General features: G+C 62.1%; 2 protein-coding genes across 2 annotated transcripts in view; both read right to left on the bottom strand.

The window, feature by feature from the left end:
* Nucleotides 1-5,115: 5,115 nt before the first annotated feature.
* Nucleotides 5,116-7,005, bottom strand: LOC128903400 (antigen WC1.1-like). The gene is made up of 5 exons (XM_054187416.1): nt 6,969-7,005; nt 6,570-6,884; nt 6,124-6,159; nt 5,703-5,840; nt 5,116-5,540 (listed from the first exon to the last, which is right to left on the bottom strand). The coding sequence occupies exons 1-5, from the start codon at nt 7,000-7,002 to the stop codon at nt 5,377-5,379; spliced, it is 687 nt and encodes a 228-aa protein (XP_054043391.1). The 5' UTR covers nt 7,003-7,005; the 3' UTR covers nt 5,116-5,376.
* A 293-nt stretch (nt 7,006-7,298) lies between these two features.
* Nucleotides 7,299-11,054, bottom strand: part of LOC128903428 (antigen WC1.1-like) — a 41,683-nt gene continuing 37,927 nt past the window's right edge. Inside the window, 5 exon segments of the mRNA XM_054187439.1 lie at nt 7,299-7,813; nt 8,171-8,485; nt 8,572-8,859; nt 9,126-9,206; nt 9,967-10,101. Of these exon segments, the coding sequence (XP_054043414.1) occupies nt 7,299-7,813; nt 8,171-8,485; nt 8,572-8,859; nt 9,126-9,206; nt 9,967-10,101 (1,334 nt within the window).

Here is an 11,054-nt window from a genome sequence, read left to right as displayed (position 1 = left end):
AGCGAGGCTTTCGACACCGTCTCCCACAGCATCCTCATAGGGAAGCTTAGGAAGAGTGGGCTTGATGAATGGACAGTGGGGTGGATAGATAACTGGTTGAAAGACAGAGCTCAGAGGGTTGTGATTAGGGGCACAGAGTATAGTTGGAGGTCAGTGAGGAGTGGTGTTCCCCAGGGGTCAGTGCTGGGTCCAGTCCTCTTCAATATCTTCATCAGCGACCTGGATGAAGGGATAGAGTGCACCCTCAGCAAGTTCACTGATGACACAAAGCTGGGGGGGTGGCTGACACACCAGAAGGCTGTGCCACCATCCAGAGAGACCTAGGCAGGCTGGAGAGTTGGGCAGAGAGGAGCCTCATGAAATTCAACCAGGGCAAGTGTCGGGTGCTGCACCTGGGGAGGAATAAACCCGTGCACCAGGACAGGTTGGGGCTGACCTGCTGGAGAGCAGCTCTGTGGAAAGAGACCTGGGAGTCCCGGTGGACAACAGGATGACCATGAGCCAGCAATGTGCCCTTGTGGCCAAGAAGGCCAATGGCATCCTGGGGTGCATCAAGAAGAGTGTGGCCAGCAGGTGGAGGGAGGTCATCCTTCCCCTCTACTCTGCCCTGGTGAGGCCGCATCTGGAGCATTGTGTCCAGTTCTGGGTTCAAGAAGGACAGGGAACTGCTGGAGAGGGGACAGCAAAGGGCTACCAAGATGCTGAGGGGACTGGAAGACCTCTCTTATGAAGAAAGGCTGAAGGATTTGGGTCTCTTCAGCCTGGAAAAAAGACGACTGAGGGGGGATCTTATCAACACTTATAAATAGTTAAAGGGTGGGTGTCAGGAGGATGGGGCCAGGCTCTTGTCAGTGGTGCCCGGGGACAGGACAAGGGGCAATGGGAACAAACCGGAACATGGGAAGTTCCATCTGAACATAAGGAAAAACTTTACCTTGATGGTGACAGCGCTGGAAGAGGCTGCCCAGAGAGGTGGTGGAGTCTCCTTCTCTGGAGATCTTCCAAACCCATCTGGACACGATCCTGTGCAACCTCCTGCAGGTGAACCTACTTTGTCAGGGAGGGTGGACTAGAGATGATCTCTAGCGGCCCCCTCCAACCCCTACCGTTCTGTGATAGTGTGGTTCAGCTCCAGCAAAACGCTTTGCATGATCTCCCTCAATATTCTTTTACCACTGGTGACACCACTGGTGACCGGCTGCCAAGAGGATTTCACCCCATTAATCACAACTCTCTGGGCACGGCCATCCAGCCAGTTTTTAACCCAGCAAAGAGTACACTTGTCTATGCCATCATTCACCAGCTTCTCCAGGAGAATGCTGTGGGGGACGGTGTCAAAGGCCTTGTCAGCCAGCAAGCTGTTCCAAGGTCCAGCCAGCTCCAAAAGAACCCCACCGCTGGCCAAAACTGAGCCCATCAATGAGGATGGTGGAACCTCTGTGAGGGAGTATTTAAGAAAGGACACAAGGGCTCGAGTGGGAGAGGAGTGAGGGAAAAAACAGTGTGAGAAACAGCCCTGCAAACACCAGGGTGAGTGAAGAAGGAGGGAGAGGAGGTGCTCCAGGTGCCAGAGCAGATGGTCTCCTGCAGGCAGTGGAGAATACCACAGTAGAGCAGGTATTTCCCTGCAGCCTAAGGAGAGGAGCACAGCGGAGGAGGTAATCCCTGCACTTAGTGGAGGACCCAACACTGGAGAGGTTGGATATTTCCTGAAAGAATTTCAGCTTGAGGAGAGCCCATGCTGTAGCAGGTTTATCTCGAAAGACTGTAGCCTGTAAGAGGGACCCCATGGGAAAAGTGGTAGAAGGAAGGAGCAGCAGAGAGGAATTGTTATGGACTGACCAGGACCCCCATTCCCCATCGCCCTGCACTGCTCAGGGGGAAGGAGGGAGAGGAGCTGGGAAGGAAGCAGCAAAGTTCAACAAGGAAAAAAATGGGTGGAAATAGTCTTTCCAGGTGATAAGGTCTTCCATCGGTCCTATGCTTCTTTGACCCTCAGCCTTTGCAGTTGCACATGCCTGGCCTGCCCACTTACCTTCACTCCTGTCCCCTTTGTAGGAGGCCCACACACATCTTGGCACGCCCAGCGTAACGTGGCCTCCACCAAAGCTGGAGCCCACCTGGCCTTGGAGGCAGGGAGGGGCCCGGTCCCCTCTGTCCGGGGCTGGGCACAGCTTTTCCCTGGGAACCTCCCTGAGGAGCACTCCTCCTCTGTGTCAGCCTGGGGCCCGGCAGGGGTGGCCCAGGGACAAGGGCTGCTGGGGCAGGGCTGAAGGAGCTCAGCTGGGACAGCGTTAGACTGAAGATCTAAAGGTGCCTGGTTCAGCCCTGGGATTCAGCAGTGATTTTTCTCCCTCTGCTTTTTCCAGAGCCCGTCTGCCGCCTTCCAGCCTGCCCCAGCCCTGCTTGCTCCTTCACCTCTTGCCAGAGCACTGTCCCTGCCCAGGACCTGCACATCTGCGGCTTCGAAGGAGCCTTCCTCCAGCCCCACAAGTCCCCAGCCTCCCCCTGGGCAGGACTCTCCACTCAGGGCTGCTGTGGGGAGGTCTCCAGCTGTGCCTCCTTCCCTGCTCCACAGGATCGGGATGTGTCCTCTGCGGGGCCTCTGCACGACCCAATTCCTCTCCTCTTTGTCATGCTCAAGGGTGCAGAGTCTGTTCCCCTCCTCAGGCGCCTCCTGCACCTTGTCTTCAGTTCCCAGAGCAGAGGCCACTGGACCCATAGTCCCAGGGAGAGGCACTCCCTGAGCTGCGGCCTGAATGGCAGCATCCTTCCCCCGGGGGGGTGTTGCAGTGAGACCTCTGATGTGCCCGGGACAGCTGACAAAGCCACGCTGAGGATCACCCACCGGAGTGCATGGCCATCGGTATGGTTTAGTCACACGCTATCCTGAGCAGAATTTCTTGTCCCCCTTTGCCCCCCTTGCTCCAATGACTGGTAACACACCAATATGCTCCTCTCTGGGCATCAGCCCCATGGAGATGGACATCTGCCCTTCACCCCACCTCCAGGGATGCTGCGGGGCAGAGGGGTGCAGGAGGAGGCCCGCTACATGGGTGAGGGCGTGTGAGCTTTCTGCCCCCATGTTGCCTCATCGCACACCTTGGGGTGCCATCAGAGCCTGGGGGCACCTCACCCCAGGGAGGGCATGTCCCTCACCCTGTTGTACTCCTCCTCCTGTGCCGCTGCGCACAGATGTGGCACACAGGGGGGTTGCCCTTGCCCTGGGGGGCAGAGGAGGCTCAGGAGTTTTCTCCTCTCCGTTGGCCCTGGAGGGGGCCAGAGCGTGGGAGCAGCACCTGCAGCCAGAGCCTCCTTCTGCCCCATCGCTCTTCAGAGACGCTGGAGGGGCAGTGCTCTGCAGTGCAGCCCTGTGCCAGGATCAGGCCCCAGGGGAGAGGCAGTCCGCACTTCCCCCATCTCAGGACGGATCAAGTGCTGTTTGCTGCAGAGGGTCCCTGGGCACCCAGGGGACAACGGGGCTGTGCCTGTCACAGACCCCTCATGGGAGGAGAGTGTCTCCTGCTGGGAAGGCTCCAGAGGGTGTAGCTCAGTGGCAGAGCGCCCACTTTGCATGTGGGAGATCCTGGCTTCCATCCCCAGCACCTCCAAGGGGGTTCTTCCCTGAATGCCCAGCCTCAGGGAAAGGCTGGAGCTGGAGCCTCTGGTCCTCTGCAGGCACTGTGGGCCTGCCCTGCCCAGCCAGGGTCTGGCTGTGGGGTGAGGAGGGCTGTACGCGCTGCCTCTTTGGAGCCCCCTCTCAGGAGAGAGACGGGCAGCTGTGCTGGACCTGAGCTCAGCTCACTGCCCTGCACCACACACCCACCCGAGACATGCCCCTTCCCCACCGCCATGTCTTTGGGCTCTGGATTCCTCCAGCCACCCTCGGGGAGACACTAAAGCACCTGGGCAGGCAAGCACAGCTCTGGCTCAAAGGCTTTTAATAAGAACTGATATGGGGGCCCCTGTGTAAAAACAGGGGAATCAAAATCGAGGAAACCCCTGGCAGTTTCTGCTGCCCGTGGGAAAAGGGAGAGGGTTCCCTGGTGCTCACGGCTCTCCCAGCTGCACAGACCTCTCCTCCCTCCTGGCTGCCCCCAGCTGCACTGCAGGGATGGGCTCTCCTGGCCCGGGGCTCAGGGACCGTTGTGCACTGAGCTCCGGTGTCACAGCCTCTGTGTCCTCAGGGGGATGTGCCACAGACACCTCTTCAGCATCGTCATAGCCCGTGCTCTCTGGGGACAGGGACCAGCCATCCCCCTCAGCTCTGGGGGCACCAGCACCTCTCTGGGAGAGCAGGTTTGGCCCTGCAAGCAGCAAGGCAGGCCATTGCATGTTCACCCCATGGGGAGCCTCTCCTGGGCTGTACATCACCTTCCTCCCTTCTCCTCACCAGTCCCGAGACGTTCAGCTCCCTCTCCCACCAACGGTCCCCCCAAGGAAAAGCTCCTGGGGCAGGTTCCCCCACCCCAGCACAGTGGGCTCTCAGTGTGACAGCGATTCATCCAGCACTGGGGATGCCACCCCAGGAACCAGCAGCTCTTTCTTTCCCTCTCACCTCCAGGGGTATCCGTGGGTCCAGCTCCTTCCTCTGCCAACCTGGGCATTTCCCAGTCTTCCTGCCCAGGGGAAGGATCCTCCCCAGGGTCAGAAACCTCCCTGGCATCATCATAGCCATCAGCTGGGTCACCTCCAGGCAGGACAGGGACGTCTGAAAGGAGAGGAGAGCTGGTGACAGTGAGAAGATGCGTTCTGCAGAGCAGAGGATGGGAGGATGCGCAGGGACGTGGGGCTCCGACATTGGTGTTTGCAGCCCCACAGGAGATCCTGCCCGATCTCCGAGCTCCGAGGGTGACGCTCAGTGACACTGCTGTCCATCACATGTCTGCAGGGAGGGGAGATCCATCCCTTCCTGCCCGACATTACCTGGTGCTGACCCCGGACCATCCTCCTCCTCGCTGTCCCCGGGGTAGGGCTGCAGCTTGCTCAGGGACCCCTCTGAATAGGAGCCTGGAGAGAGGCCCAGCGGGTGTCAGGGGAGTGTGCTGTGCTGACCCAGCTTGTGCTCAGTGCTGCTGGGGACGTGGGACCCACAGAGCCACGGCTGCACGGGGACGAGGGCTCAGGACTCACCCTGCTGCCCTGGGACAAAGCCCATCTCCAAGGGCCTGCCAGAGCTGCCCTGGGACAGCCCCTTCCCTCACCCCTCAGGTGTCCCCCAGGGTGCAGGGGCAGGCAGAGAGGGGCTGTCCCCAAATGGGACGCGCAGAGCAGGTGGGGAGAAAGCTTCTCTCCTGGGCCCAGGACATGGGTGCTCCCCACACAGATCCAACAGCCCCACAACCGCACGAACCATGGGTTAGGGGGCTGCAGGGGTCAACCCTGGGTGGCAGCCAGGGGAAAGAGCACTGTAGATGTGTCCTCAATGAGGGACGCACACCAACCTGAGCCGCTGAACCTTGCCTGCTTCTGCCATGCTGGGCTGGAACCGATCTCCTCGTACACGGCCTCAGGGAAGGGCTCCTGAGCTCTCTCAGAGCCTGTGGACAGAGGCAGGGCTGGCCCAGGGATGGTCAGAGAGGGGATGGGATCCCGCAGAGAGCACACACTCTTGTCCCCCCAGCTCTGCCTCTCCCACTCACTGACACCCCACGGCACCCCTGGCCTTGCCAGCAGGCATCTTCCCCTGGGAAGGGACCCACCTCTGCGCCCAGCCCTGGCGCTTCGCACTTGCCCGGCCAGGAGGGCCAGGAGCAGGCAGACAAGGGCTCCCAGGATGATGCACATGATGACGGGCAATGAGACTCTCCCACTGCCGGTCAGACGGCCCCGCGTGGGATCTGCATGGCAGGAACACAGAAAGGGCAGCACCAGGCCTGGGAGAGGTGAGGGGCCGGCACACCCCAGTCCTGACCCCCATTCCATACCGGGTTTCAGGGGACGAGGGATGGGGAAGCTCCCACCTGAGTGGGTGAATGACAGCCCTCCCCAGCCTCCCGCCCCACCGCTACCCCGGTGCCTCCTCCTGGGAGTTTCACAGCCCAGCAAGGAGCCCCTTCCCTCCGGCTGTGGGTCACAGCCTGGCCCCAAGAAGACCCAGCGCTGGTGGGGAGGACGGGTTACCTGCTGGAGGGGTTGGTGCTGCCGTCCTGGGTGCATCTGCAGAGGAGGAGAAGGAGAGCTGGGCTGAGAGGGTGGGGGTGCAGGTACCAGGGAGCCTCCTCTCTGACACACCGTGTGTGTGTGTGTGTGCGCGCACGTGTGCATGTGCAGACATCCCTGCCACATCCCACCCAAATCGCCCCTCCTGCACGACTGGTGAGCATGGCCAGGAAGGAGCGCAGGGTCCAGAGCAGGGACAGAGCCGGCAGCCCGGGAGATGCCCCTGGGGGCTGCAGGGCCCTGCGGGCAGAAGCTGGAGGACACCCAGCCCCACAGAAGCTGCTGCCCACTCGGCAAAAGGCTCTCCTGCTCTGCAGGGATGGCCTTGCTCTCAGGAGCTCTGGAGCCATGATGGCAGCCAATGGGGAAAAGGGCTCCCTGTGAGGTGTCCCAGCCCTGCCGCTCACCTGAGCAGTTCACGGCCGCGTCCTCCTTATGGCGGCAGGCACCGCTGTCCCCAGGCCGGGCCCAGCAGTCCTGCAGAGATGGCTCTGTCCCCCGGCACTCCACCTGCTCCAGCCAGATGGGGCCGCTCCCCTCCCCAAATGCAGCCTCGGCCAGGGCAGACACCGCAGGGCCACAGCCCAGCTGCCTGCATGCCACCTCGGCATCCCGCATGTCCCAAGAGTCGTCACACACCGTCCCCCAGGAGCCGCGGTGCCACACCTCCACTCGGCCGGAGCACCCCTTCTCCCCTCCCACGGCACGAATCTTCTCCCTGTCTGGAGAAGGCAGAGAGCTCCCAGGGCCGCGGGACAGCAGGCAGAGCCCTGCCAGGCGAGAGGGGCATGCAGAGGAGCAGCTACCTGTGCAGCTCGGGGTGCTGGGGCACGCAGCCATTGGGGCCGGGGGCTTTTCTGGCTGACTCCCTGCAGAGGGAAACGCTGTGGTGAAGGGGCTGCTGCAGGGGGCCGTGCAGCAGAGAGCGGGGCTCAGCTCAGCTCGTGCCACCCACCCATGGCAGCAGCTGAACCCCGGTCCTTCGGGGGACACACACTCGGCAACGTGGGGGACCCTGACTGCTCAGCCCCAAAGGGACCCTGGGTCACAGAGCAGCAGGAGGGTGTCCATGGAAGGGACACTCCTCGGAGCCCTGGGTGTTCCCTTCTGGGACCTTGCCTCGAGAAACCTCTGCCTCAACCAGGCGAAGCTGGGAGCCCGGCTGGCAACCGCTGGTGAATGTGTGGGGCTCCGGGAGAGGAAGTCCCATTTTTGGTACCAGCAGCAGCAGCGTCTGCCTTGGAAACGAAAGGCCCCCGCAGGCCCAGGAATTTGTCCATGCCCAGCCAGGAGCAGGAATGCAGGGGATGCTGGTGCCCGGCTAGCTCAGAATTACCCTTGCAGGTGATGTGGGTCTCCTCTCGCAGGTCGTCGCATGACTGCGGGTGCCAGGGAGCGGAGGGACACTGCCAGAAGGAGCTGTTTCTCTCCCCACACTCCACACGATCCAGCCAGGCCGTGCCAGACAGCCTGCCGTAGGGCCGTTGTGTTTCCAGGGACCCTCTGTCCCCGCAGCCCAGCTCCTTGCATGCCAGCGACACAGTTTCAGGAGTCATGGAGTTGGAGCAAACGCTCCCCCACGTCCCATTGTAGAAAACCTGCAGGCGCCCGGAGCAGTTGGTGCCGTTCTCCAGCCTCAGGGCCATGAACTCTGGGAGGAAAGGCAGCGAGGGGGAACAGGCTGGGCTGGGGCTGGGGGAGCAGGGACACCCCTGCACCCGCCAGGCCCTCAGACAGGCAAAGGCACGTCCAGCAAGTCCCCCTTGCACCCACGGACAGAGAAATGTCCCTGATGGACAGACACCCCTGCCCTCCCTGCTGCCCGTCAGGGACAGCGGAGCTCCCCAGGGACCCCCGGTGGGACTGAGGGCACCTGTGCATGGGTGTCCCCACAATGGCCTTTGTCAGGGGCTCAGAGCTGGCCAGGAACAGCCTCGGCCGTGTCCGGCTCTCCCCTCGTCCCGGCCTGCCTGGGCACTGGGCTCCCACCACAGCTCCCGGCACACACCTGAGCAGACGACTCCTGCGTCCTCTTTGTGCCCGCAGTCGTGCTGCCCCCAGGACCCTGCCGGGCAGTCCCAGAGAGCAGCTTCGGCCCCGGAGCAGTTCACGCTCTCCAGCCAGATCTGAGCGGAGCCTTCCCCGAAGCGAGCGGAGCCAACCGCCTCCAGCGCCCCTCCGCAGCCCAGCTGGCGGCAAACGACGGCAGCATCAGACAGGTCCCAGCCGTCATCGCAGACGCTCCCCCAGCTGCCCTGGTAGTAGATCTCCACTCTCCCAGCGGAGCGCCCAGGCCCGTTCACCAGCCGCACCTGACGGCTCCCTGTAGCAGGAGGAAACCCCAGCTGCCGTCAAGGGCCGGCTGCCCACCCAGCCCAGAGCCTGGGGGGGCCGTGCAGCGCCACTCACCCCAGCAAACGACCCCCACGTCCTCGGCAATCCCTGCTTCCAGCACACTCTCAGGCAGGGAGGTGTTGCAGAGGGTCAGGTTGGCCTCGTGCCCTGCACACCGCACCCCGCGCAGCCCCACGGGACCCGTCCCTCTCTGAGCCTTCGGGGGGTTGTAGGCTGCCTCTGCCTCTCCGCACTGCAGCTGCCGGCACACCACGCTGGCCTCCTGCACGTCCCACTGCTCATCCAGGACTCTGCCCCACGTCCCGTGCTGGAAGATCTCCACTCGCCCGTCGCACGGGCTTCCTCCACCCACCAGCCGCAGGGATGCGAAGCGAGCTGGGCCTGGGGAGAGCAGCCATGCCCCAGCCCTTGGCGGCATCGGGGAGCCCGGCAGCCTGCAGCACATCTCCAGGCTCTGGCACCCTTGCAGGAGGGCCTTGGAGCTCGCCTGCCTGCCGCCAGCCCTCTGTGGGGAGCTTCTGAGCCAGAGCCTTGCACTGCCACAGGGTCCCCTGCTTTGGGAGCATTTAAGAGGAAAACAGAGTAACCGAGTGTTTTCCTGCACTCACCTGAGCATATGACAGCAGCGTCGTTCTCATGGGAGCACAGCGAGGCCCCCAGGGCAGTCACTGGGCACTCTCCCAGGTGGGCTTCAGTCCCGTCACAGTGGAAGGAGTCTCTCCAGACAGGGCCGCTTCCTCTCCCAAAACGCCCTCCTTTAGGAATGGACTCAGCAAACCCGCAGTTGAGGTGACGGCAGAGAACGTGGGCGTCCAAGAGGTCCCAGCGGGAGGCACAGAGGGTGCCCCAGGTCCCCTGCACATGGACCTCCACCCTCCCCTCACACGCCGTGCTGCCGTTCACCAGCCTGAACCCTGTGAACTCGGGACAGAGAAGGATGAGACAGGGCAGACTTGTGCTTTTGCTGCCTTAGTGGTGGAGTAGAGGCCAAATGGACACCCTGCCTTTCTCCTCCTTCTGCACCATTTTAGGGCTGCAGACAAACATTCAAGGTCAGGTCTAATGGGGCTCTGAGCAACCTGATCTAGTTGAAGAGGTCCCTGCTGGTTGCAGGCAAGTTGGACTAGATGACATTGAAAGGTCCCTTCCAACCCAAACCATCCTATGGTTCTGTGATCACCCCTTCTGTCCTCACACCCAGCACAGCACAGTCCCGTCCCTGCTCCCCCATCATCGGCACACCCCTGGTGGTAACACCCTGCCCTGAGTCCTTACGTGTGCAGGTGACACCGGCAGCATTCGCGTGGGTGCAGGGCTGCTCCCTGGGGGACCCCGTGGGGCAGGAGCTGAGCAGGGATTCATTCCCCACACACTGCAGCTCTCTGTCCCACATGGGACCAGCCCCTTCTCCAAAGTGAACTGCCCCGGGGACAGACAGGGCTGTGCTACACTGCAACTCTCTGCAGACCACGTCGGCAGCTTTGGGACCAAAGTCGGAGTCACAGACAGTTTTCCACTTGTTCCTATCATGGATCTCCACTCGTCCTGAGCAGAGGTTGTCCCCTCCAACCAGCCGGACAAATCCTGGAGTAACCAAAGAACCCTGTGAGTTCCCACAGCCCTCTGGCAGTTACATGTCCCACTATGTCCCACCTCATCTCTAAGATGGCCACAGGCAAAGAGCCCCACGACCCTTCCAGCAGCTCCCAGTGGGTGTTGATGGCACAAACACACCATGGACCCCCTGCTGCTCCCCCAACATCATCACAGCACTCGTGGGCTGGCTTTTCTCCCAAACCCACGGCCACAGGAAGTGCTTAGAAAAACTGCTGCCCTCCTGGAGACCCTGGGCTACCTGGCACTGGCCCCAGGCACTGCAGCGCTTGAGCCCAAGGAGATGGGCTGAGGTTCTGCTGGCTGCTGCAGCCTGCTCTGCCCCACCAAGCTGAGAGCCAGGCTGAGGAACCCCTTGGAGCCACCAGAAATGGAGCCCATTGGGGCACTGCTATTAGATGGGACATGTCAGAGGGAGCAGATGTGGTGCAGCTGTACCTCCAGTCGCTGTCTCCACCAGCCCACAGCTCCAGCACCTGCCTGGGGAGGGTCCTGAGCCAGGGCCAGAGAACACTGCCAGGGGTGCACATCCCTGGCCCCCAGCTGGGTAGAGGGCAGGAGAGGGGGCAGAGGAGCAGCCCTGGGCTGACACGAGCTCCCAGGGCAAGGAGAGCCAGAAAGTGCTGGCAAGTGCCCTTGGCACAGGGCAGGCAGGGGCTGGGGTAGGCAGGAGAGGCTGGGCAGCAGGTCAGCGCTGCCTGCACAGGGGTGTTTCCCTGTGGGCTCGCTCTCATGGGGTGGCTCTGGAAGGGGAATGGGGTGGCCATGAGCCACCCAGCTCTTCTGCCCAAGCCCAGGGCCCCTGCCCTCTGAGCAGCCCCTCTGCTTTGGGGGACTCATGTCTGCCAGGGGACACAACCCAAAAGTCCCTGACCTCCTTGGGCCCAAGGTTGTGGGTGGCCACGTGAGCTGCTCTAAGTTCC

The sequence above is a fragment of the Rissa tridactyla genome, unplaced genomic scaffold (assembly GCF_028500815.1).
Source record: "Rissa tridactyla isolate bRisTri1 unplaced genomic scaffold, bRisTri1.patW.cur.20221130 scaffold_33, whole genome shotgun sequence".
Lineage (NCBI taxonomy): Eukaryota > Metazoa > Chordata > Aves > Charadriiformes > Laridae > Rissa > Rissa tridactyla.
This window is presented reverse-complemented; position numbering and strand designations above follow the sequence as displayed.

Bases quoted from the DNA above. Each gene is read 5' to 3' on its own strand.
- LOC128903400 (XM_054187416.1), bottom strand. From the start codon at position 7,002: ATGGCTGCGTGCCCCAGCACCCCGAGCTGCACAG. The intron at 6,885-6,968 runs GTAGCTGCTCCT...TGCCTTCTCCAG, and splicing joins CAGCACCCCGAGCTGCACAG to ACAGGGAGAAGATTCGTGCC. The intron at 5,541-5,702 runs GTGGGTCCCTTC...CTCTGTCCACAG, and splicing joins CGCCAGGGCTGGGCGCAGAG to GCTCTGAGAGAGCTCAGGAG.